Consider the following 24,927-nt stretch of genomic DNA (forward strand, 5'->3'; position numbering starts at 1 on the left):
ATGATCTCACAGTTCATGTGTTTGAGCCCCGCATTGGGCTCTGTGCTGACAGCTCAGGGCCTGGAGTCTGCTTCAGATTCTGTGTCTCCCTCTCTCTCTGCCCCTCCCCTACTCACGCTCGCTCTCTCTCTCTCTCTCTCTCTCAAAAATAAATTAAAACATTTTTAAAAATGTAAAGAAAGAAAGAAAGAAAGAAAGAAAGAAAGAAAGAAAGAAAGAAAGAAAGAAAACTAAGCTGATACGCTTATTTCACAGGCTCTTGGTTGAGTGGAGTGAACTTGTCATAAAGTCCCTCTGCATGATCTCTTCATCTTTCTTCACCTTGCCCTGTGATTGTTAAGCCTGACCGGCTAATCTCAGGGCTCCTTGCAATAGCACAAATATCCTCTCCATGTTGCACTGAATCTGAGGATTAGATACATAACAGCTCAGAGAGATTCAAAGGTCCAATAGTAAGAGCCCTATTGGCAGGTTATGGTGTGGGAAATAATGATTACACTTGCTGCACTAGTCACATTCTGGGACACAGAACATGTTGAGCATGGTCTCCAACCTAACAGCTTTGAATTTGAATCTTTTTATTGCTATAGGACTGGGAAATGTTTTATCCTCTGAAAAAATAACCCCTTATGAGCTTTTCTCCATCAAAGGTCATGATTCAAAAGAAGTATGATAGGACCAAGAATCAGGGGACTGCCTCTGCCTTGATAAGTGGCCTTAAGCAAGTCACTTAACTCCTTGGGATTTCAGTTTGCTCATTTGCCTTGATTAGTGTTTCTCAATGTGGCACTTTTTGATTTCCTATATTCTGGACCCCACTCCAGGCCTACTGAACACCATCTCTGGGGTGCTGTCTGGTACTCTCCATGTTAAACAAGCTCTTTAGTTGCTTCTTAACACTAAAGTCTAAAGTAGCTTCAAACTTCCATCTTTATCCTATTATAGTAACTGGTCCTTTTACAATAGCTCGTGTTCTTGACTATGCTTTTGTTCTTGAAGCTCCCTTCTACTTTTTTTTTTCTTTCCAAAACAAAATTCATATGAAATTCTGAGAAAGAGCTGCCCATCTGTTCTTATTGGATGATAAGATATCTAGGTAACAGCATTAGGAAACTGCAATTCTAACATGAAAAACTGCTTATTAACCTACTGATTTTTTTAAAAAGTCAATTATTTACTTCTCCTTCCTCTAAAAGAACATGCTGGCATACAGTAATTTTTAGATAATTAGAAATCAGTATTATAAATTGCTTTTGATAATTGACAATGCTTTCTGAAATAATTAGTAACATGTTGGGGGTAAGGAGCTACATACTCAAGGATTATCTGACATTCTAAAAAAAAAAAAGAAGAGTTATTATTTGATATTCTTCATAAGTACCAAAAGAGTATTTACACAAATAAAACAAATAGTCAATATCATAAAAATAATAGATAGCAACATCTAACATTTGCACATTACTTTGCAACTGCTGAAGTCCCTTTTATGAACATGAATTTGCATTCGATATATAAAAATTTTTAAAGATTTTATTATGAAGCAATTTCTACACCCAATGTGGGGCTTGAACTTAACAACCCTGAGGTCCAGAGTTGTATGTCTCTAAGTTTACAAGTGACTTCTGACAATAACAATGACATAGACTCTCTTCCACTGGTGCCAACTGACCACTCATACTCACGCATGATGCCTGAGGAGCTCAGACAGAACCTCCACAGGTCTGTAGACTGTTAACATATCAAGACTCTCAAACAGATCCACATCCCTCACAGCCAGCATCAGAGGGGTCAAGCCATGTTGGTTTGGGAAATTTATATCCAGGAACTCTTCAGATGCCTTTGAAAACATGAAACTTTATTTTTATTATGTTTTTACTATTTATACTAATCTTTGCATTTTCCTTGCTTAGCCAAATTCTCATTTTAACTTCAACACATTCTTTTTCTGTTGTTGTTTTAAGTTTATTTATTTATTTTTGAGGTGGGAGAAGGGGAGAGAGAGCAAAAGACAGAATCCCAAGCAGGCTCCATGCTGTCATCACAGAGCCTGATATGGGGCTCTGGCTCACAAAGCATGAGATCATGACCTGAGCCAAGATCAAGAGTCAGATGCTTAACTGACTGAGCCATCCAGTCACCCCAGCTTCAACACATTCTTTCTCAATATCTATATTGATGAGGAGCTGATGAATTGAAAGAACACAGGCCTGAGAGACAGACCCGGGTTTGAATTTTACCTCCTTAAGCTGATTATTTAACCTCCCTGATAGGATTATATCAAGGGCACTTGACAAGATCACCCTGTTAAAATAAAGGATATCCAGTTAAACAATAATTTTCACTGGCGGCACAGTAATACTAAAAAATTTATTTGGTATTTATCTGAAATTCAAATTTAACCACGTGTCCTGTATGTTTGTTTGTAAAATCCAGCAATCCTACTCACTGACCTTCAGAGTCCTCAGCTCTAGAGTAGGAATAACAATGTCTTCTTTGTGGGGTTGTTTTGATGATTGGTGATAGAATATGAAAAGCACTGAGCAGAGTGTTTGACACATGCTCAGTAATCATTTCTGGAATGAATGAATGAGTTACAAAAATAAGGCAGGTGTGTGTGTGTGTGTGTGTGTGTGTGTATGTATGTACACACACACACACACACACACACACATATATATATATATACACATATAGTCAAATGCAGGTGGATATACAGATGATATTCGTTGTTTTAATGAAAGTAAAATTTAATTTGGATAATTCAGAACTGAAAAACCACTGTAAGGCCAAATTATCCAAATTGTTTATTTTATTTACCAAAATAATTTGCTACTTTCCATCTCTATTTCACTTTATGCCATGTCAGTATAGTCTTGTGTTTCTACCTCAGTTTCTCTAGGGACAAACTAGAGATAATGATATTACCTCAGAGGGGTGCTATGGGAATTAATTAATTTTTTTTCAGTCTCTGAAAAGAAGTGACCTCTTATATCACTGTTTATTATTAGCTAGCACCAACACGAAAGGTTTGAACTGAGAGTAGTCTTGCAATAGCACATTAATTCAGCACCTGCTTATTAAACTTTGGATTCCGGTACAGACACCAGTTTCTTAAAATGTGGCTGCTAATCTTTATGGATGAAAATGTGGTTATGAAAACAGATATTGGATTATAACAACCATTATGAATACCATTAAAATAAAATTTATTGTCTTTCAAAAAATTTCTTAAAAAAATTTTTTTTCAATGTTCATTTATTTTTGAGAGACAGAGACAGAGTGTGAGGGGAAGAGACAGAAGGAGATATAGAATCTGAAGCAGGCTCCAGGCTCTGAGCTGTCAGCACAGAGCCCAATGCGGGGCTCAAATTCATGAGCCATGAGATCATGACCTGAGTTGAAGTCAGACGCTTAACTGACTGAGCCACCCAGGCACTCCTAAAAAATTTCTAAGCTTTAGTCATGGTTTACGACAATTTTAGACTATTGTTTAGTACAACAAAAGTATTCAAGGAGTTCTTTGGATTTTGTTGTAGATCCCCTTGAACTCTAGGTGACCAGAATATTGTTCACTTTTTCTTTATCTGTTTGTGTCTTGACCATAAGGGAATGGAAGAAACTGTTTCCTAGCAGCAATTGATTTTCTTTCAGTTGGAAGGTCATGTGATCTGACAGTATCTCTGAAGGTAAATACCAAGAATAGACAGTTGCTGGTCACCAACAATTAGAGTCCTTGGTTATGCATATGGTTTTGTAAGTTACTTCAGGAAAGAGTATCTATGGGTAGAAAATCTAAATAAGAAAATCAATAACTTGGGAAGAAGGCATTTTAAAAACACATCCTTTTAACTCCTTTAGTTACAACTAAATATTATGCAAAGCATAAGCTCTCTGATTCCCTTTTCAGGCTAAAGATAATAAGTGCAGCTGGTCCAAAGGGATCTAAACAGCAATTGTACAATAGGCAATGATGTCAAGGGAACTCCTCTGAGCAAGTTGACAGCAGTTCTCTGGGGGGCATCCTGGGAGCATATTATTTCCCATGGGTGCTATGTGACTTCTTCTAGCATCCAGCTGGAGGAAGGTAGAAATAGCCTGCTGTTGTGTTCTTTTATTATCCTGTTTTCCACCCCAATGTCCTATTTGATCTTGTTTCTTTCTATTTTCTGCCTGAAACTTTCTGGGACTGCATTTGAAAAGAACTCATTTTTCTTTAAAATGAGTCATATGTAGTCTATGCCTTTCATATCACTTACCCACCCACCTACCTACACAAAGGCAGAAGCAAACATCAATATAACTGACCAGCAAGTGTTGAAGTTGTTCAAGATCACCTTGCCATGAAGTTTGTAGAAGTTGCATTTGGGGAGCCTGGATTCCATTGATAGCCAAGAGTTGTCTTTGGATGTGGCAATTAGCCACATGAACCGCAGTTTGATTGCTGTAATTACAAAGGGTGATATCTGCTCCCTTTTCCAGAAGAAATTCAACAACCTGCAACAGCACAACATTCTTATGTAGCATCTTTGAGTGCAAAAAGTATCTTCAGGGCTATGCAGAAAACTTAGACATGACTTTGATTCATGATACAGAAAAACAGAATAAGAGGAGCATAAAAATGAAGAATTGATTTTGATGCAGCTGACTGCTATTTGCCTTTTTTTTTAAAGATTTTATTTTTAAATAACCTGTATAACCAATGTGGGGCTCAATCTTTACAACCTTGAGATCAAGAGTCACATTCTTTACCAGCTAAGGCAGCCAGGTAACCTTTGGGGATACTATCTTTGTCTTAAAACTAGACGTCTGTGAGTATTTTATGTTAAACCCACAGAAAGCATCAAAGTCCTACTAGTATCACCTACAATTTGGAATATAAAACCCCTAAGTTTAGACATAGATCCTTGAATGTTGTAAGTATTTCCACAAGCATTTCTAGGGAGCAAATAAATGCTATTCAAAATATTGAATGCATAATTTATTCAACAAATAGGATTGAGTGATTAGCATTGGTCAAGAACTGTCCTTGGTGCTGAGACTTCAACAATGAAGAAGGCAGGGACCAGCCTTGAAGGCATTTACGAACTAGTGAGGAAAAAAGACAGATAAAAAGACAATTGCAACACAGTGTGTTAATGCATTGATAGGGTAAATATAGAAGGCTGAGGGTGTACTTAGAAGAAGTGTATTAAGCTGTCTTGGGACAGTTTAAGTCCAAGAAGACTTCTTGGAGAAAATTATGTCTAAGCTGAGAACCAAGGGATCAGAGATGCAGTTAACCAGGCAAAGACTGGGGGAAAGATTGCTTCAAGCAAAGGATATAGGATAAACAAAGTACTGTGGATGCTATGGACTGAATTATTTCTCCTCAAAATTCATATGTTGAAGCCTTAACCTCCAATGTGACTGTATTTGGAGAGGGGGCCTCTGGGAAGTAATTAAGGTTAAATGAGATTGTAAAGATGGGGCCCTGATCTGATAGGATTAGTGTCACACAAGAGAACTTGTTCTCTCTCTCTCTCTCTCTGCCAAGTGAGGACACAGAGAGAAGGTAGCCTTCTACAAGTCAGCAAAAAAGTTCTCACTAGAAACCAAATTGGCCAGAATCTTGATATTGGACTTCCCAGTTACCAGAACTATGAAAAAAATAATTTCTATTGTGGAACTAAGGTTCCACAGTCAACTGACTGGCTCAGTCAGTTAAGCATCTAACTCTTGATCTCCCTCCAGGTTGTAAGTTCAAGCCCCATGTTGGGCTCCATGCCAGGTATGAAGCCTACTTAAAAAAAAAAAACAAAAAACACCTAATTTCCATTGTTTAAGCTACTCAGCTATGGTATGTTTGCTATGGACAGCCCAAGATGACTAATACAGAGGGCAAAAGAACAAATAACATTTAAAGTTCTGGAAGGAATTAGGCATAGCTGGAGCTCAGGATGGGGGAAGGAGGGTAAGGAAATGTGATGGAGAGGTCAACAGTAGCTAAATCCTAAAAGGCTTTACCAACTACATTCAGGAATATAGTTGTATCTCCAGTGAAAGATTTTAAACAGAGAGATGACATGATGAGATCAGCATTTCAAAAAAATTACTGTGGAGAAGGGTAGAAGTTGGGAGACCAATGAGATTGCTACAGTAGCTTCATGGAGAGAAAATGGCTACTGAATCAGGGAAATAGATTGATTCTACTGAATCAGTCAGTAGAAATGGAGTGACTGAGGGTATAATCCATGAACACTTAGGAGGTAGGGCTAATTAGATGTTGGTGTTGATGGTGAGTCAGAAATCAAGATAACTCTCAGGTGTTTTACTTCAGTCCATTTTTGTCTATCTTTCCTACTGTCACTGCAGACAGGGCCACCACGATCTGTTGCCTGAAACAATGCAATGACCTTCTAATAAGTCTCTCCATTTCCAAATACCTTTGTCTGAAACTCATTACAATGGACAGAATAAAAAAGTTAGATAACTGTAAGTGTTACGAGGATGTGAAGAAATGAGAACACATATACACTGCTGTAAATGGTACAGCCACTTTAAAAAACATTCTGGGGACACCTGGGTGGCTCAGTTGGTTAAGTGTCTAACTTTGGTTCAGGTCACGATCTTGCGGTTTGGGGGTTCGAGCCCTGCGTTGGGGTCTGTGCTGAAAGCATGGAGCCTGGAGCCTGCTTCAGATTCTTGTCTCCCTCTCTCTTTCTTTGCCCCTCACCCTCCCTCTTTCTCTCTCTCTCACCCTCTCCCTCTCTCTCTCAAAAATAAGTATTTTTTTTAATTTTTTTTTCAACGTTCATTTATTTTTGGGACAGAGAGAGACAGAGCATGAACGGGGGAGGGGCAGAGAGAGAGGGAGACACAGAATCGGAAACAGGCTCCAGGCTCTGAGCCATCAGCCCAGAGCCTGACGCGGGGCTCGAACTCACGGACCGCGAGATCGTGACCTGGCTGAAGTCGGACGCTTAACCGACTGCGCCACCCAGGTGCCCCTCAAAAATAAGTATTTAAAAAACTTTTTAAAAAGCACTCTGGGATTTCCTCAAATGATTAAACATACAGTTTCCATATGATTCAGTAAGTCCACTTCTAGGAATTCTAGGAGTGGAATGAAAGGGAAATTAAAATATATGATCACTTTAAAATCTGTATGCAAATGTTTATGGCAGCATTATTCATAGTAACCAAAACATGGAAACAACCCAAATTTCCATCAATGGACAAATGAATAAATAAAATATAGTATACCCATATAATAGAATATTATTCAGCTATAAAAAGGAATGAAATACTGATGCATGCTGCAACATGAACCTTGAAAACAGTATGCTAAGTAAAAGAAGCAATCACAAAAGATCACATATATGATTCTGTTTATATGAAAGTCCAGAATAGGAAAATCTACAGAGACAGAAAGTAGATTAGTAGTTGCTTAAGGGCTATAGCAGGGAAAGGGAGGAAAGATAGAAAGTGATAGCTGAAGGGACAGGGCTTCTTTTTGGGGGGGCAGGGAGGTGTAGAGTTCTTTTGGGGATGATGAAAATGTTTTAAAATTGACTGTGGAGATGACTGCACATTAATGTGATTATAGTAAAAACCAATGGATTCCACACTTTAAATGGGTGAATTGTATGATATGTGAATTATATCTCAATAAAGCAGTTTTTAAAAATCCCTCTGCATGCCTTTGTGGCCCTGCAGGATCTGTGCCTGGCCTTTCTTTCCAGCCTCATCTTATGACACTCATCCTCCTTCCTCTGCAAGTTCTAGTCACATTTTTGCCTTAATATGCAAGCTTCTTCCTAACTAAAAGGGTTATCTCTGTTATTCTCTCTCCCCCAACTGCTCTTCAAATGTCATCATTCATCATTATTTTACTTAGCATAAATGTAACCACCTCAGTGGGGATTTTCCTAGCCACCTTATCAAAAGATGATTCACTCTACTGGTTACTTTAAAGAACTAAGAGTAATTTGTAATTTAACTAAGCGCTTTTTGTTTCCTTATTTGTTGTGTTTCACCTTCAGTAGAATGTAAGTCCAACATTGCAGGAGATCTTATCACATGAATAAATGTTTAAGGAATGAGTGAATGAACAATTTAAGATAAATAGATGGTGATGCTATTTAATAAAATGGAAAGCACTGATGCTGGCACTCCTCGGAAGAATTAGATTTGGGGATAAAGACAAAGAAGACAATGAGGACACACTGTGTTTGAGGTCTTTGACATGACATGTAAATGGAGATATATGGTTGGAAGTTCAATATACCATATATATACACACACAGATCTAGATCTAGATCATATATGTATATGTCTATGTATACAGTGTGTATATACTATACACACACACAGAGGAATTCAGGTGAGAGATGTGGGCTGAGGTACAGAACTAAGAGCTATCCCCACAATATTAGGCAACACCAATATTTAATGGATGAAAAAAAAAAAGAATCCATAATGAGACTAGAGAGATACTGCCTGGGAGGTGAGGTGAAAATACAGGAAGAAGCTAATGGAAGAAAGCATTTCATGAAAAATTGGTGTTTAAAGTCGCTAAGATCTGATAGGTAACAAAGGACATTATAGGGCATGTTGGCAAGAGCAGTTTCAGTGGAGTAGTAGGGGAACAATGCCAGACTGCAGTAGTCTTAAGAGGTGAGAAAGTGGAGGCAGTGAGAATCAACCAAAGGAGCACTCTTTATAGGGGCTGTTGAAAGAGAATTCTCCAAGGGCACCTGTGTGGCTCAGTAGATTAAGTGTCTGATTCTAGATTTCAGCTCAGGTCATGATCTCTCAGTTTGTGAGACAGCCCCATGTCCGCCTCTGTGCTGACAGTGTGGAGCCTGCTTGGGATTCTTTCTCTCTCCCTCTCTCTCTCTCAAAATAAATAAACATTAAAAGAAGAAATGGGGTGCCTGGGTGGCTCAGTCGGTTAAGCGTCCGACTTGGGCTCAGGTCATAATCTCACAGTTTGTGGGTTTAAGCCCCACGTGGGGCTCTGTGCTGACAGCTCAGAGCCTGGAGTCTGCTTCCAATTCTGTGTCTCCCTCGCTCTCTGCCCCTCCCCTTCTCCCGCTCTCTCTCTCTCTCTCTCTCAAAAATAAATAAACATTAAAAAAAGAGAGAGAAAAAGAAAAACAATTCTCCAGAAACTCCGTGAACTTGTGTTTTTGTAGGTCTTGTGAAGAGAGGCATTGACTGCCTTTGCTCTAGGCCATATTAAAAAAAATTTTTTTAATTTTTATTTATTTCTGAGAGAGTGAGCGGGGGAGGGGCAGAGAAAGAGGGAGACAGAGGATCTGAAGCAGGCTCTGTGCTAAGAGTGGAGAGCCTGATGCAGGGCTTGAACTCATGAACCATGAGATCATTACCTGAGCCAAAGTTAGACATCCAACTGACTGAGCCACCCAGGTGCCCCTAGACTATGTTTTCAAAGATGTTTGTATAGTGAGTGACTTTGCAAGGTAGAGATAATGTCTCTTCCTGGAGCATTGGGAAAACATGCTTACTTTCCTAGGTTTCCTAAGCTCAGGTTTCCTCTCTTATAATTCAACCCATTGTATGTACAGGTATCACCTCTTCATACTGCCCTGTAGAAACTGGGGCTCAGAGAACTGAAGCAAATGCTGATACTACTATCATTACTATTGTGAATAGTAAACTATCATTTTTCTGACCCAGGAGTCTCATGTCTTCTGCCAGACTCTGGAACTGTGGTAGGCTAACTTATTAGGTAGCAAGTAAGGAAAAATCTCAGACACTTCACAGTTCCTAATTTTTGCAAAAAAATGAGATGATTCTGAAAGAGATAGGAATGACAGAAGAAGAACGAGGGCTTCGTGGGGGGTAATTAATGAGATTTAAAGAAAGTTCATGGAAAGTGGTAGCAAATACATTGACCAAATTGTATGGTCAATTAGGTAATAAATGATCCTCCATTTTATTGACTATTAATGCCTGTTTAAGGAATTGGGAGGCAGTTAAAGGCTAAGTGCCAGGAAATAAGTTCAAAAACAACTGCTTCCTGGTTTTTGATGATTTTTCTATGGGTGTTATCTTCCTCACCAATCTGGCAGTCAGCCTCACGACCATGCCACTATAACAAATAATACTAAGATTTGTCCTGGGTGGGCAGAAGGTTATACTTCCTTTCAGACAACAGTTACAGAGATGCATATCTTTTCTGGGCTGGAAAGAAGGAAAATTCATGACTGATATGGGCAAAAACCAGGCAAACTTGGAACTTTGGCTCATTCATTTGGGATATGGGTAGTAAGATGCATTATGCTTGTTAAGGAAGAGTGATATTCATTATCTTAACAGCTCAGTCCTTCCTGCTGACAACCTTAGATCCATTTAATGATGATAGTGAGGTCTCAGAATTTTTTGCAGTGGGTTTCAGCCACTGTAAGGGAGCTTTAGACCTCCTGGGGAGATTTCCTTGAGCGGACGAATTCCCATGATAAACCACAGAACTAGTGTTCAGGTTCTTATGCCCTGGATTGGATTATAATACTGTTGAAGATGACCCAATGGTAAGACAGAAAATGACACAAAGAAATCTAACAAATTTTTTTAAGTAAAGTTCTTTTTCTTTTCTTTTTTTATTTCCTTTTTTTTTTAAATTTAAGGCTTATTTATTCTTGAGAGAGAGAGAAAGAGAACGAGTAGGGGAGAGGCAGAGAGAGAGGGAAATAGAAAATCTAAAGTGGACTCTGAGCTGACAGCAGCGAGACAGATGCAGGGCTCAAACTCATGAAATGAGAGATCATGACCTGAGCCAAAGTTTGATGCTCAACCAACTGAGCCACCCAGGTGCCTCACTAGCAAATTTTTGTAATTAACCCCACTGCCCTGGAAAACTCTCCTATTCCTTATGTTAAAACCAGGTAAACACTTAAAGATGTTATCATGACAAAGGATTATCAAATGATTCAGATTAAGGTAGAATCCTTAAAAAAAAAAAAAAAAAAAAAGGCCCTGCTATGAAAATCCAGCCTGAGTCAACCAAAGGGTGCAAACCCTGAAGCTCCAGTAAGAAAGTAATGTGCCTATGGCCACTGAGTCAAGGGATCCCTGAGGCTGAAATCGATGGTGTCAGTAATAATGACCTTGCCACCTGATAGAGTGTGTTGTATGGACCAAAAACATTATAAGTTCATTTTGTTGAACAAGAAGAAGCCTCAATGCTTCTGGAAACCAAAAATAAATATGCTTTGCTTATTGGTCTGGAGCCATTCTCTTTCACCATGTTCCTAATCCCTCCCTCCCCCTGTACCTCAACCTCAACTGCTTTAAAGATAAAGATCATTATAAGTGGGGCCAAGGATACCCAGTCTTCAAAGGGGCCTGAAGGCTATAGCCACTGACATGACTATGTTGATGAACAGTGGGAAAGGAGAGACTCAAACTTTTATGGGTCTCTTAGATGCAGATTCCCAAGTCACCATCCTGCCTAGTCCCTTGGGAAAAGTGGGTGCCTGAACTCAGTTAATGGGGTTTGAGCAAAGTTTGCAGTAGGTAAGGAAAGCTAAAATAATTCTGTGGGCGGGGCCCCTTGGGCCAATTCAGTGGATTATAGCTGTGGCTTCCATCTGAATGTGTAATGGGAATTAATGTGTTATACATGTATACTCCCTAATTCCATTAAGTGTCAAGAGGATTCTTCTGATTGTGATGAGCTAGTATGTAGAGAAGTGCTGGTATCTTCAGAGTTCCTGACCCTTTTCAGTCTATGACTGATAATTTTGCCAATTGGGGAGCTTCTGGCAAAGGGAGGCAGCCTCTATCTGGAGTTACTTCTTGGGGATTTGGACTTGTTGCCTCTTTGGCATGTCTATTAGATACATCACTTTTAAAAAGAAGACATTAGGGGTGCCTGACTGGCTCAGCTGGTTAAGCATGCAATGCTTGATCTCAGGGCTATGAGTTTGAGCCCCACACTGGGTGAGGGATTCCTTAAAAAAATAAATAAATACATTTTAAAAGGCAGATATTAGCTTGCTAGTGGGTTCTTGTCAAAACTGAATGCCTAATCCAAGGAGATCTTATGGCTCTCAAGTGCAATATTTCCATTTTGGGGGTGAGTCAACTAGAACTCAATGAATAACAAGGTAGGAAAAGCCCAACAAGCCTTGTTTGTCAAGTGGAAATGGTGTATTTAAAAATGCAACCAGTCTGGGCACATTGGCATCTCTGATTTACATGAAAAAAAAAATGGTATCTTTCCCTTTGCTGGAAATTTTAACCCCCATGCCACCACCTGAAGCAAAACTGCTGCCTTACGGGTACTTTCCTTCACAAGGATTTCCCTTGGTGCCTAGGTGTATGTCACTAATGGTTTAGCCAAGATGAAATCTGATGGTGTACGCTGGACTATTGCAGCTGTTTGGCCTCAGTGCCAGCTATGCAGAGTTGACAATGGACATGTTGTTCCACTCAATGGGTAGAACTTGAGGCTGTTCTCAAGCTCTGACCAATACTCCCCTTGATGAACCTTGTTATATTTTTATGGATTCTTGGGCTGCTGCTAATGGTCTAGCTCTTGGGTCTACCACTAAGAAAATTCCAGACTGGCAGATTAAAAACACTTCTCTTGGAGCACCTGGGTGGCTCAGTCAGTTAAGTGTCTGATTCTTGATATTGGCTCAGGTCATGATCTTAGGTTGTGGGATCCAACCCTGTAATGGGCTCCATGCTGAGCATGGATTCTCCCTCTTCATCTCTGTCTGCCCTTCCCCCACTCTTTCTCACTCTCTCTCAAAACAAATAAATAAACATTTAAACTAAACTAAACAAAACAAGATACTTCTCTTTAGGGACATGACCTATGGAAATAAATTGTCTGGGTCAACTCATGTAGAACCCCAACGCAAGGATCCATTCTCTGATGAGATAGACCGGAATAAAACTACTGAACGATCCTGCACAACCCAGATTGCCTCCATTGCTGCCTGAACCCATCATCTTATTAGACACGGCAACACAGCCATCAATACAGACTGGGCACAAAGTAGAGAACTCTGTTTCAGACACAGGGGTGAAGTTGCAGCCATTGAAATGGGATACGCACTCTTTGTGGTGGTTGAGGGAAAGCAATGACCCTGGTACCTAAAAAGAGAACATCTTCAGTCCCATGAAGTATAGGGAAGGGAGGGACATTGATGACCTTTGCTCTTTAGAACGACCCTGGGAATTTCCCTCATGAAAGAAAATGTCCTGGTGTGTCTCTCCCAAATCATTCAAAGCAACTTAAAAGTAACTGACTACTAGGTCTTCTATTCCTTGCCAAACATCCATGTTCATGACATGATTGCCAATTTCCTTAGCCTTACCAGGAAATCTATTACTAACTGCAGCCAACAGCTTTACCTCTTGCACTTTCCATCTAAAAAACACTTGTCTACACCTCCAGATTTCTTCCCACTACCATCCCTGCAGCCACCACTCCTCATTCTGTAGGGTGTATGAATGCTGCCTGGCTGTTGGCAGGGACAAATAGGACTGACAATTCTCCTAAATCAAGAGCCAGACTCCATTATTCAGGTTGAATTGGGAATCCTAAGATCTACCAGCCAGTTGAGAGATCACAGGGAGACATTGTCAACCTGTGCCCCTTGACTAATGTAGGTCCCACTCAGAGGGGCCCAACAATTATAAGCACACCTTTTTGTCCCCAAGGGATACCCCAGGATTATATTTTTTGTAGAGAAACCTGGCATTAACTTACATGCCTCCTGAAAACATGATGACTTACGCTTTAGGGGTGGTCATAAGAGACCTTCAAATCTTTAAGTAAATACCATCAGTAGATGATGTAGCCTCAGATGACTTCAGAGCTCTCCCCAAAATGATGCTGCCAGGTTACTTGAGGGAGCTTCCCAGAGGGGTAGCTGACTTGTCATTTATGTGCAACTGTGGACAATTATCCCTAAGACAGATGTCCAATTAGAAAAAGTAGAACAAAATTTGTTCCTGCCTTTACCTAAACTTATCAATGATATCACCTCACCTCTGCAGGACATTCAGGTCATCAGTCAAGACACTGGCCAGGGTTGTTATGAATGATAAAATTGCCCTAGTCTTCCTCCTTGTGGGCCAAGATGAAGTCTGTGCAATGGCTAATACAGACTTTTATACTTGGGTTGATGACTTGGACCAAGTGAGAAGATCAACAGAGAAACTTAAGGAGAAAAATCATCTGGTTTATGGGATTTGTTCAGCTGGTGGTGTTCAGGACCATGGATTGCATGGTTGATGCTAATCTACAGTATGGCCTCATTCTGCTCCTTGGAGTTCTATTGATAGCAGTTTTAACTGAATGTTGTATGAGACAAACTAATGGATTTGGTTCCAGCCTCTGTTGATCAGATTAGTCAGAGTGGTGTGCTCATGGGAAAATTCACCAGAAGCCAAGACAATGTATAAATGAAGGGTAGATATTTTTAGGAGACAAGTCTCCCTTGGTCTCTCACATTTCTACAAGTCTTATGAGCAGAGGCATTGACTGCCTTTGTCCCAGACTCTCTTTTCAAGCTGTATAGTGAACAGCCTTGGAAGATATCTCCCTCTCAAGCAAGGAGTAGCTTACTACTCCTTACTATAGGAGATTTGGGTTCCCTAAATTTAGAGTTCCTCCCCTACAATCCAACCTACTGTTTGAGCAGAGGTCATCTGGTCCTCTTCCTACCATCCTGTGGGAATCAGGACCGAGGGAAATGATACAAAACTGATAATACTCTGCCTAATGTTATTGTTATGAGTAATAAACTGCCCTTTGTCTCTGAACCAGTTTTGTTCCTTATGCCAAGGGTCTAAGAAATTGGAGCAGGCTAACCTGTTAGCTTGTAAGTATAGTAAAATCTTACATCTTTCATAGTTCTTGACATAGATCTGCAGATGAAGAGGTCTGAGAGAGGAAAGGATGTGATTAGAGGACGATGTGGGATCAGTGTTTGTTTATATGTCATCAAAAAGGAGATATCTAAGCACGTTAAGTTCTAATGGAAAGTAGCATCATTGTCGGTAATAACATAAATATGGACAGCACACATGTGTCCATCAAAGTAGGAGAGACAGATAAGTTGTGGCATAAATAGAATACTAGATATCAGTAAAAGTGAAAACCCATAACTACATGTCTCAAAATGGGTGAATCTCAAAAACCAATAATGATCCACATATGAGTGAAAACATATGGTATCTGTCTTTCTCTGCTTGGTTTATTTCACTTAGCACAATACCCTCCGGTTCCATCCACGTTGCTGCAAATGGCAAGATTTCATTCTTTCTCATTGCCAAGTAGTATTTCAGTGTACATACAAACCACATCTTAACAGAAGACCATGGGGGAATGCAAGGGGAAAAAAAAAGTTACAGAGAGGGAGGGAGGCAAACCATAAGAGACTCTTAAAGACCGAGAACAAAGAGTAGATGGGGGGGTCGGGGAGAGGGGAAAGTAGGTGATGCACAGGGAGAAGGGCACCTGTTGGGATGAGCACTGGGTGTTGTATGGAAACCAATTTGACAATAAATTACATTTTAAGAAAAGAACAAATAATGAAGAGAAGGAGCAAGTTACAGAGGAACACATGTAGTATAAGTTTGTTTTTATAAAGTTCAAAAACAGGAAAAAGTACATTATGCATTATTTAGGAATATAAGCAGAGATGGCAAAACTAAGGAAATGATTACCCTAAAATTCAGGATAATGATTATGAAGGGTGGGGGACACAATTCAAGAGGAGCACATAAAGGGCTTTTGAGGCAAGGCAACGTTCTAATTTTTGGCTTGGATGGTAGGTACCTGGGTGCTACTGTCATTTTGTTTAAGTTGTATATATGTATATATATTAGCATATATGCTACACTGTATATATATATATATATAAGTTGTGTACATATATATATTTGCATACATATATATATTAGCATATATGCTACATTTTATAATTTGTTTAAAAAGTGTTAATAGGAAGGAGCCAGAAGAGAAAAAAAGCTAAGAACACAGTGAAAAGAGAGGCTAATTGAGATGGCCAGGCAGGGTTGAGGGTTCACACGCATTTAGACTCTCAAGAAATTACAGAGGCATCAGCCTGCTGTGTTGAGTGAAATGTGTCTTATTCATCCTAGTGTCCTCATTCTAAGCCCTTTCCTATCCCCCTTGAAGCCTGTCTTCAGGCATTCTTTCATGGAGGTAAGTGATTATGCTATTCACAAACATCTCATTCTTGGAATCTTTAGCTTAGAAGATTACCCATGGGCCCAGGACATCACATGGTACCTCTGTTAGATTTTCTTCTGCTGCAGTAATGAGAGGTGTATTTCCAGTCGTTGGATGCTGAAAGTTAAGGTTTCCAAGGATGGAATGGACTTTACTAATATAGTCACAGATGAGTTCCACATCACCCCTTGAAACTACTTCCAGGAAATCATGAATCAGTTTATTTTTATTCATCTTGCTAAGTCCATAAATTTGCCTGGCAAAGAAGAGAAACAATTAAATGAGAGTCAACAAAGCATGGGTGGTTCAGATGTAACATAGTCTATCTTTAGTGTCACCTCTTTCCCTCTTTTATGTATAAAATATTGTAACAGTTTTAAAGACAATTTTGAAAAAGAGGAAAACTCAATAATCCCACCAGCCTTGGTTTTTTGCATACGTTTTAAATTAGAAATAACAATTTTCACCATCACTTTGTGAGATCTGCTGTGGTATAGGAGAAGAAAGGATGGATCTACACCAGAATGGAAAGAGCATAGGCTCTGGAGCCTGAAAGAATTTGGGTTTCAATCCCTCATCCATAGATTCCCAACTGTGTAACCTTGAGCATGTCATTCAACTTCCCCAAACTTAATTTCCTCATCACTAAAATGGAAATGACAATTCCCTCTTCAAATGGTTGGTGAAGATCTGAAATACTATATACAAAGAGTTGGCACATTCTTTGGTGAAAATTCTTGCAGGATTTTATTTTCTCTAGCATTGATTAGTAAAATCCCTGTAACTATTTTCTTTATGAAAGTCCTATTTTCCTAACAATATTATAAACTCCTCAGCAGCAGGGACATTCCATGCTTTACACTTTTGTATACTCAATGACTCTAATACAGTGTGAGTCATTGAAGAGCATGGTGGCCACTGTTCTAGATTTTCCAGGAAAGTCCTTATTTTAAACATCCCATTTTGGTTTTCCAAATCATTGAATATCTTAGACTGCAATTTTTGAAATCACCAGATTACCTTCTTTGCTGTTACCTTCTGGAAACAGCACAAAATCATGTATCAGACCCTATATTCCAACTTCAGCTTCCAATACCATAGTCACTGCATGTAGACACATGCTATTTCATTGAATGGGCAATTTACTTGCAGTGAACTGGCATTTTGTTGAAAGCACAAGAACAAAAAGCCCATTTCGTAGTACAACTTTGTAGATAAAAGTTAACAAAAATAAGCAAGAAAATATCTAGAATTGGCCTTTAATGTTCTAAATACACAAATGCCTTCAGAATTCATAGGCCAGACTATATAGAGCTTTTTTTTTCAAAGAGAACATGTACTTGACTCCAGACATAGTACTATTTGATAAATTCATCCATTCGTTTAAGAGGATACTATATGTCCTTCAGTTGTTTCATTGACCTATTCACAATCAAAAATAACATAAAATAGTTAAAGCAATGGGGTGCCTGGGTGGCTCAGTTGGTTAAGCCTCCGACTTTGGCTCAGGTCATGACCTCATGATTCATAAATATGAGCCCTGCATCACGCTCTGTGCTGACAGCTCAGGGCCTGGAGCCTGCTTTGGATTCTGTGTCTCTCTCTCTCTCTCTGCCCCACCCCTGCTTGCACTCTGTCTCTCTCTCTCTCAAAAATAAACATTAAAAAAATTTTTTTTTAAATGTAGTTAAGACAAAATGTGAGAAAAAAATGCATGGTTAAGAGTCAAAGCAAGCAACAAATAATGAATCTTATGATGTCAGAGAAATGGGATGGCCACATGGCTGAAGCACTCCATGGGAAAAAAGGTATCAATAATATTTGGAGAGCTGGAGAGAAGAGGAAAAGACAGTTTTGATGAGGGAAAGGGCAGGAACAAGGCCAGTACCCAGGGTCAATGAGGAGAAAGTGGACCAGATGGGAATTTATACTACTTCTAACCAGGATGGGAAGCCCATAGAGAGTTTTAAGTAGTGTGTTGTATGGGGTGCCTGGGTGGCTTAGTCAGTTGAGCAACTGACTTCGGCTCAGGTCATGATCTCACGGTTTGTGGGTTCAAGCCCTGTATCAGGCTCTGTGCTGACAGCTCAGAGCCTGGAGCCTGCTTCACATTCTGTGTCTCCCTCTCTCTCTGCCCCTCCCCACTCATGCTCTGTCTCAGAAATAAACATTTTTTAAAAAAGGAGTGTGTTTTAGGAACAGTGGGACTTTGGGAAGGTTATTATGATATAGAAAGGCAAAAATAAAAATTGAAAGTAAAGCTTAAAGGGTTTATGACTGATCGACCATGAAAAATGAAAATGAGTCCAAGAGGCAGTGTTTGAGCAACTGGGGAAGACCTGATGCTGGGGGAGGGGGGCATTTGTTTTTACAGAATGATAATCGATGAGGTCAGCAACAGAGCCAGAAGGTAAATTGGATATCGTTTCCTTGAATCAAAGAAATGTGGCCTTAATTTAGTGCAGTTTCCTAAACTAGCTTGAGCATAAGAATTATGCTGTCCCTTTGTTATGAATAAAGATCCCCAGGTTCTTTTTGATTTAGTATGTATGGTTTGAGGCTGGAGACTCTCCGCATTCTTTGTTTTAATTTAAAAAATAATAATACGCTGGTTTTATTTATTTTTTTTAATAGACTCAGGTTTTTTAAAAAAATGTTTTTTACTTTTGAGAGAGAGAGACAGAGAGAGGGAACGAGCAGGGGAGGGGCAGACATAGAGGGGGACAGAGGATCCAAAGCAGGCTCTATGCTGATAGCAGAGAGCCGGATGTGGGGCTCGAGCTCACAAACGGTGAGATCATGACCTGTGCGGAAGTTGGACTGAGCCACCTAGGCGCTCCTATTGATTCATTTTAAATAGACTTTATTTTTTGGAGCAGTTTTAGGTTCACAACACAATTGAGTTGAAAGGGTAGACAGTTCCCACATACTCTTTGACACCACACATACACAGCCTCCCCATTATCAACATCCAGCACCACAATGGTCCATTTGTGACAACTGATGAACCTACGTTGACACATCATTATTATGTAAAGTTCAGAATTTACTCTTAGGGCTCACTCTTGGTGCTGTACACTCTAGGACTTTGGACAAATGTATAACGATATGTATCCACCTTTATATTATTTAGAGTAGTTTCCCCTAGAAATCTTTTGTGCTCTATCTATTCAACCCCCTGCCCCGTCCCTCAACCCCTGGCAACCACTTGTTGTTGTTGTTATTATTATTATTATTATTATTTTTTTTTTTTTTTTTTTACCATTTCCAGGGTATACCTTTCTTTGTGCAAGCATTCAGGTGATTTCTATCATTAGACAACTTCTGGAAACATTGACCCAGTGATGAGAATACAATCCACAATCTTTCTTGCAATTCATTTTATTTTATTATTGGTATTTAACATTACCATGTAATCCTTTTGACATAAACTTCCTAGGATAAATACCCATTCTTTCCCCCTAAATTTCTAATAGAGAATAAGCTGAAATAGAGAATCAATTCCTCAAGTCTCTCCTTACTTTTCTTCAAAGTACCATTACATGGGGGTGGGAGGGCGGGGAGGGTGGGTGATGGGTATTGAAGAGGGCATCTTTTGGGATGAGCACTGGGTGTTGTATGGAAACCAATTTGACAATAAATCTCATACATTAAAAAAAAAAAACAAAGTACCATTACATAATTATAACATAATAATTACAGCAGTAATATCCAACATTTATTGAATGCTGAGTACATGCCATATGTTATTCTAAATAATTTATATATAGTTTATTTTATTCCAAACAACACCATCAGGAGAGAAGGATTATTATCCATATTTTACAGATGAGGAAAACGAAGCACAGACGTTGGCAAAATGAGATATCACACGGGAGATGTGTGGGCGCTAGTGCCCAAAAAGACTTAACGCAACTGGCATTTAAAGGAACATTTGTAAAATACGCGTATTTTCATCTCCTTGTTTGGATCCTAGCTAGAAAGGTTGGGGTTAATCATACCCATTAGCAGTACTGGGCTGGGTCTAGCTTTCCTCTTGTTTTATTTTATTTTTTCTTTCTTCACTTTTAAAAAAAATTTTTTTTTCAACGTTTATTTATTTTTGGGACAGAGAGAGACAGAGCATGAACGGGGGAGGGGCAGAGAGAGAGGGAGACACAGAATCGGAAACAGGCTCCAGGCTCCGAGCCATCAGCCCAGAGCCTGACGCGGGGCTCGAACTCACGGACCGCGAGATCGTGACCTGGCTGAAGTCGGACGCTTAACCGACTGCGCCACCCAGGCGCCCCTTCTTTCTTCACTTTTGATCTTCTTTCCCGATCCCCTGTGCCTCACAAGACCCAATCTAATGTGCACAAGAAGCCTCAGACATGCAGATATCTTTATTTTATTTTTTTTTCAACGTTTATTTATTTTTTTGGGACAGAGAGAGACAGAGCATGAACGGGCGAGGGGCAGAGAGAGAGGGAGACACAGAATCGGCAACAGGCTCCAGGCTCTGAGCCATCAGCCCAGAGCCCGACGCGGGGCTCGAACTCACGGACCCCGAGATCGTGACCTGGCTGAAGTCGGACGCTTAACCGACTGCGCCACCCAGGTGCCCCATGCAGGTATCTTTAAAGGCATATGGTGCTGTTATGTATGTGTGCATGTATTGTAATATATAGATCTTGTTGCTTACTTTTTAACTTAACGCTTTGTTTTTAAGCTTTAACCTTGTACTTACATGCACCTCTGGTTGTTTGCTTCTAATGGCTGTATAGTATGCTTACACCATACTTCATTATCCCGTCCCTTTGTTATGGACATGGAAGTTGCCTCCAACTTCCCACTCCATAAACAGCACTGCAGAAATACACTTGTTCAGGCCATGTTATACACTGTGCAGAAGTTTCCCTCAGGTGAATGAGCCGAATATACCTAATTTCACTAAATACTGCCAGATTATTCCCCAGAATAGCTGTATCAATTTATACTCTCACTGGTAGGGCCTGCCTATTTTCTTTAAGTTCTTCTTCTTTTTTTTTTTTTTTAATATATGAAATTTATTGTCAAATTGGTTTCCATACATCACCCAGTGCTCATCCCAAAAGGTGCCCTCCTCAATACCCATGACCCACCCTCTCCTCCCTCTTTAAGTTCTTCTAAGGGAAGCAGACATTTGGTTGATTGCTGTCACTTAATCATCATTAACATTAGCACTGAATAAGCAGTGTACTTGGAACTTTGCTAAGGGATGAAGGATCAAATGATACACTTGAAATTAGGCCATAGATAAATTTAAAATCAGTATACACATCTGTCCCAGCAAACAGCTTCAAGCATGAATTTATGTACTTATTTTGGAAAATGCAACGGTATTTGCAATATCACAGGTAAAAGAAACACCTTCAGAAATAAAGAGTAATTAAAACCTGTCTTTCAGTAAAGCTAAAAATCAGATACTCAAATAATGACTAGGCAAGAAATATATATTTATATCACCAGTTTACTCATAAAGTGGAAATAAATTCCCAAAGGAATTTCTTTCCAAAGTTATTACCCTTAGCAATGAAATGACAATAAGTGTTTAAGAGTTGTGGTTTAATTCTTTAATGTAACCTTTGAGTGAGAGCATTTCACAAGTAGTATTTACTATTTCAATAAAAAAACAAACATTAAGATTTAAACCAAACTAATATAAGGCTGTAATTTTAACTACACTGGAATTAAATTTTTTAAAAGTAGGCTCCATAACCAATGTGAGGCTTGAACCCCTGACCCTGAGTTTAAGAGTTGTATGTTCTACCGACTGAGCCAGCCAGGTGCCCCTGGAATTTAAAAAATGTTTTAAAAAGAAATAAACTAGGGGCATCTAGGTGGCTCAGTTGGTTAAGTGTCCGACTTCAGCTCAGGTCATGACATCCTAGTTCATGAGTTCGAGCCCCACATAGAACCTACTTGTAAAACAAAGTATTTTATTACCCTGCTTATGTTTCATTTGACATCTTATGTAATTAAGACTTAGAGCAACAGGAATCTCCTTTCACGTTGAGAAAATACGGCTAGGACTCATATATATCATACTGAATGTTTACAAGAAGATTTATACCATGTAAAGTTATCACGTATTTAAGTGACTAAACTAAAATAAAAGATTGTCCCTAGGTATATTTAAATCGAACCAAGTATTGTATACTTTTCTTCCCCTTACCAGTTTAGCTTGTGATCTAGATCGCCTAAATATTAGAAAGGATTGTCTCAATATTTGAAAAATGAAAGATAGTTTATTACGGCAACTCTAAGGATATAATTATTTGAGATTAGGACAGTTTCCTCTATCAGTTTACCTGATGTTCCTCCTCTGGGACAACCTTTGGGGAGAAAAAAATGTTGCAACATATGGCATTACCTAAAGTGGGCTGAAAAGGAGATTTGGCTTACCTATGTCGTGTTTTGCTGTGGGAGCTGATACACAGTTGAAGAAAGATGGAGAAAAACAGCAGTCCACGTCATCCTAATTTTTGGTGGCAGATTTCTGGGGCAGCTGTCAACCAACACTTCAGTGAGGGATCCATTTAAAAGCAGCATAGACCCCTCCCCCGTTCATGCTCTGTCTCTCTCTGTCCCAAAAATAAATAAACGTTGAAAAAAAAAAAATTAAAAAAAAAAAAATAAAAGCAGCATAGATATAGATTTTTTTATCTTTGATTATTTTCCAATGTTGCACAGCTCAAAGTACTTAAAAAAATAATTAAAGCTGGTTCTGTGTGCACAAACCCTTCAGTTAGCTGCAAAGAGACTGCTTAGTTTACAGGCTGTCACCCAGGCAACCATCCACTGTGCATTTAGCTTTGAGAATTGAAGGCAGGACAATCTTGTCCAGGAAGGAAAACAAGCACTGTACACACTTCAAAGCTGCCATTTAAGTGCTTAAAAGAGTTGGATGTTAGTGTCCTTCCATGGTTGGCACAACTGCCGTTATCATCTTATCCAATGAAATTTTCTCCAGGAAAACCATACCTTTGTAATTGCCATAATGTGCTAGAAGGATGCCTTTCTGAATCTGAATATAAATTGCAGCATGAGAGAAACCAACAGGTTAACCCCAAACTGGTTGCATTCTTAGAGTCATATTTGAAAAAGCACCAGTGAATGGAAATTCTTACATGAGAACATATTTCTTGTCTAGAGTTGTGATATTCCCAAACAAGGTCTTCAGTTAACAGACTGCATGTTTGTCCCAGTCATAAACGCTAATAAACCCAGCTGAAAGAGACTTTAAAATCTGGACAACAAAAACACTCTCATGAGGAAGTAGACTCAGGCACTCTAAAACATAGGGTCATCTGCCATTTGTATGCTGCTAGATTTTTTAATGCAACTTACTGGAGGATGCAGGGGGTTTTCTTCTACAGATGTACTTGTTATATATGTTCAACTGAAGAGGGTGAAAAAAATACTTTACCATAATAACAGCTAACATTTATTAAATGCTTACTAGGTTAGTCCTTTACATGAATGACGTCATTTAACCCCTACAACAGCGCCAAGGAGTTGATTCTATAATCACCATTATTCATCCATTTTACAGATGAGAACACTGAGGCTTAGAAGAAATTTAAGCTAATAAATGGCCGCACTAGGGCCTGAATCAAAGCAACCTGACTGCAATGTTGAAATATTCACCACTTACTATGCTAACACGCAACACCCACACCCACACTCACTCACTCACATACTCCTCAAATGAATGAACACTTCAGGGTAAAAGACCACTCAGAGATTGCTAGGTTTATGTATACTCTTCCATCACCCATTCAGCCTGGAGCACTTTAACGCTAATCCAAGCACATGCAGGTTGTTACTCTGTTTTACTTTCTATTTTTTACTTTTATTTTAGCGAGAGAAAGACAGCACGGGGAGAGGGACAGAGGGAGAGAGAAAGAGAAAGAATCCCAAGCAAGTTCCATGCTCAGTGCAGAGCCCAGTGTAGGGCTCGATCCCATGACTCTGGGATCATGACCTGAGCTGAAATCAAGAGTCGAAAGCTCAACCGACAGAGCCACCCCAGTATCCCTCTCTATTTTACTTTCTACAAACTTCCTTGTTTCTGCTGCCAGCAGGAATGGTATTTTTTCTTAGCTTTTATGCCAAGAGGAAGTTATAAGTACTGTACTTTCTCATGTTTAGGATTTCTGCAGTGTTATCTTTGGGCTTAGGCTGGTCCGCAATCCATGAATCTTTGTGTCGGTTCCTAAAAACAGTAATCCTCCTCTTGTCTCTTATTTTGAGAAACAGTCATTCACTCAAATCATGTTTTTTTCAAGAAACATGAGTTTTCAGAAACAGTGGCAAGATAAGCATGCAAACAAGGACAATCCAGTAGTCCCCCCTTATTATCAGGGGATATGCTTCATGACTCTCAGTGGATGCCTGAAACCTCAGATTGTACCTATAATAAAGTTTAATTGTAAATTAGGCACAGTAAGAGATCAGCAACAATAATTACTAAGAAAATAAGAAAATAGAACAATTATGACATGATACTGTAATAAAAGTTATATCAACATTGTCTTTCTGTCTCTCAGAACAATTTATTGTCCTGTGCTCACCATTCTTACGATGCTGTGAGATGATCAAATGCCTATGTGATGAGATGAAGTACGTTAACAACACAGGCATTGTGCTATAGTGTTAGGCTACTACTGACCTGCTGACAATCC

At 39.3% G+C, this 24,927-nt stretch overlaps 1 protein-coding gene across 2 annotated transcripts in view; it reads right to left on the reverse strand.

Annotated features, from left to right (window-relative positions):
* Positions 1-22,823, reverse strand: part of MAP3K19 (mitogen-activated protein kinase kinase kinase 19) — a 62,140-nt gene extending 39,317 nt beyond the window's left edge. For both annotated transcript variants that reach the window (XM_032594392.1, XM_030326612.1), the window contains exons 1-4: positions 22,646-22,823; positions 16,283-16,478; positions 4,306-4,494; positions 1,683-1,837 (exon numbers count right to left, since the gene is read on the reverse strand). In XM_032594392.1, the coding sequence (XP_032450283.1) occupies positions 1,683-1,837; positions 4,306-4,494; positions 16,283-16,456 (518 nt within the window). In that variant the 5' untranslated portion in view covers positions 16,457-16,478; positions 22,646-22,823. The remainder of the gene's footprint in view (positions 1-1,682; positions 1,838-4,305; positions 4,495-16,282; positions 16,479-22,645) is intronic.
* Positions 22,824-24,927: the final 2,104 nt, after the last annotated feature.

Source organism: Lynx canadensis, chromosome C1, assembly GCF_007474595.2.
Source record: "Lynx canadensis isolate LIC74 chromosome C1, mLynCan4.pri.v2, whole genome shotgun sequence".
Lineage (NCBI taxonomy): Eukaryota > Metazoa > Chordata > Mammalia > Carnivora > Felidae > Lynx > Lynx canadensis.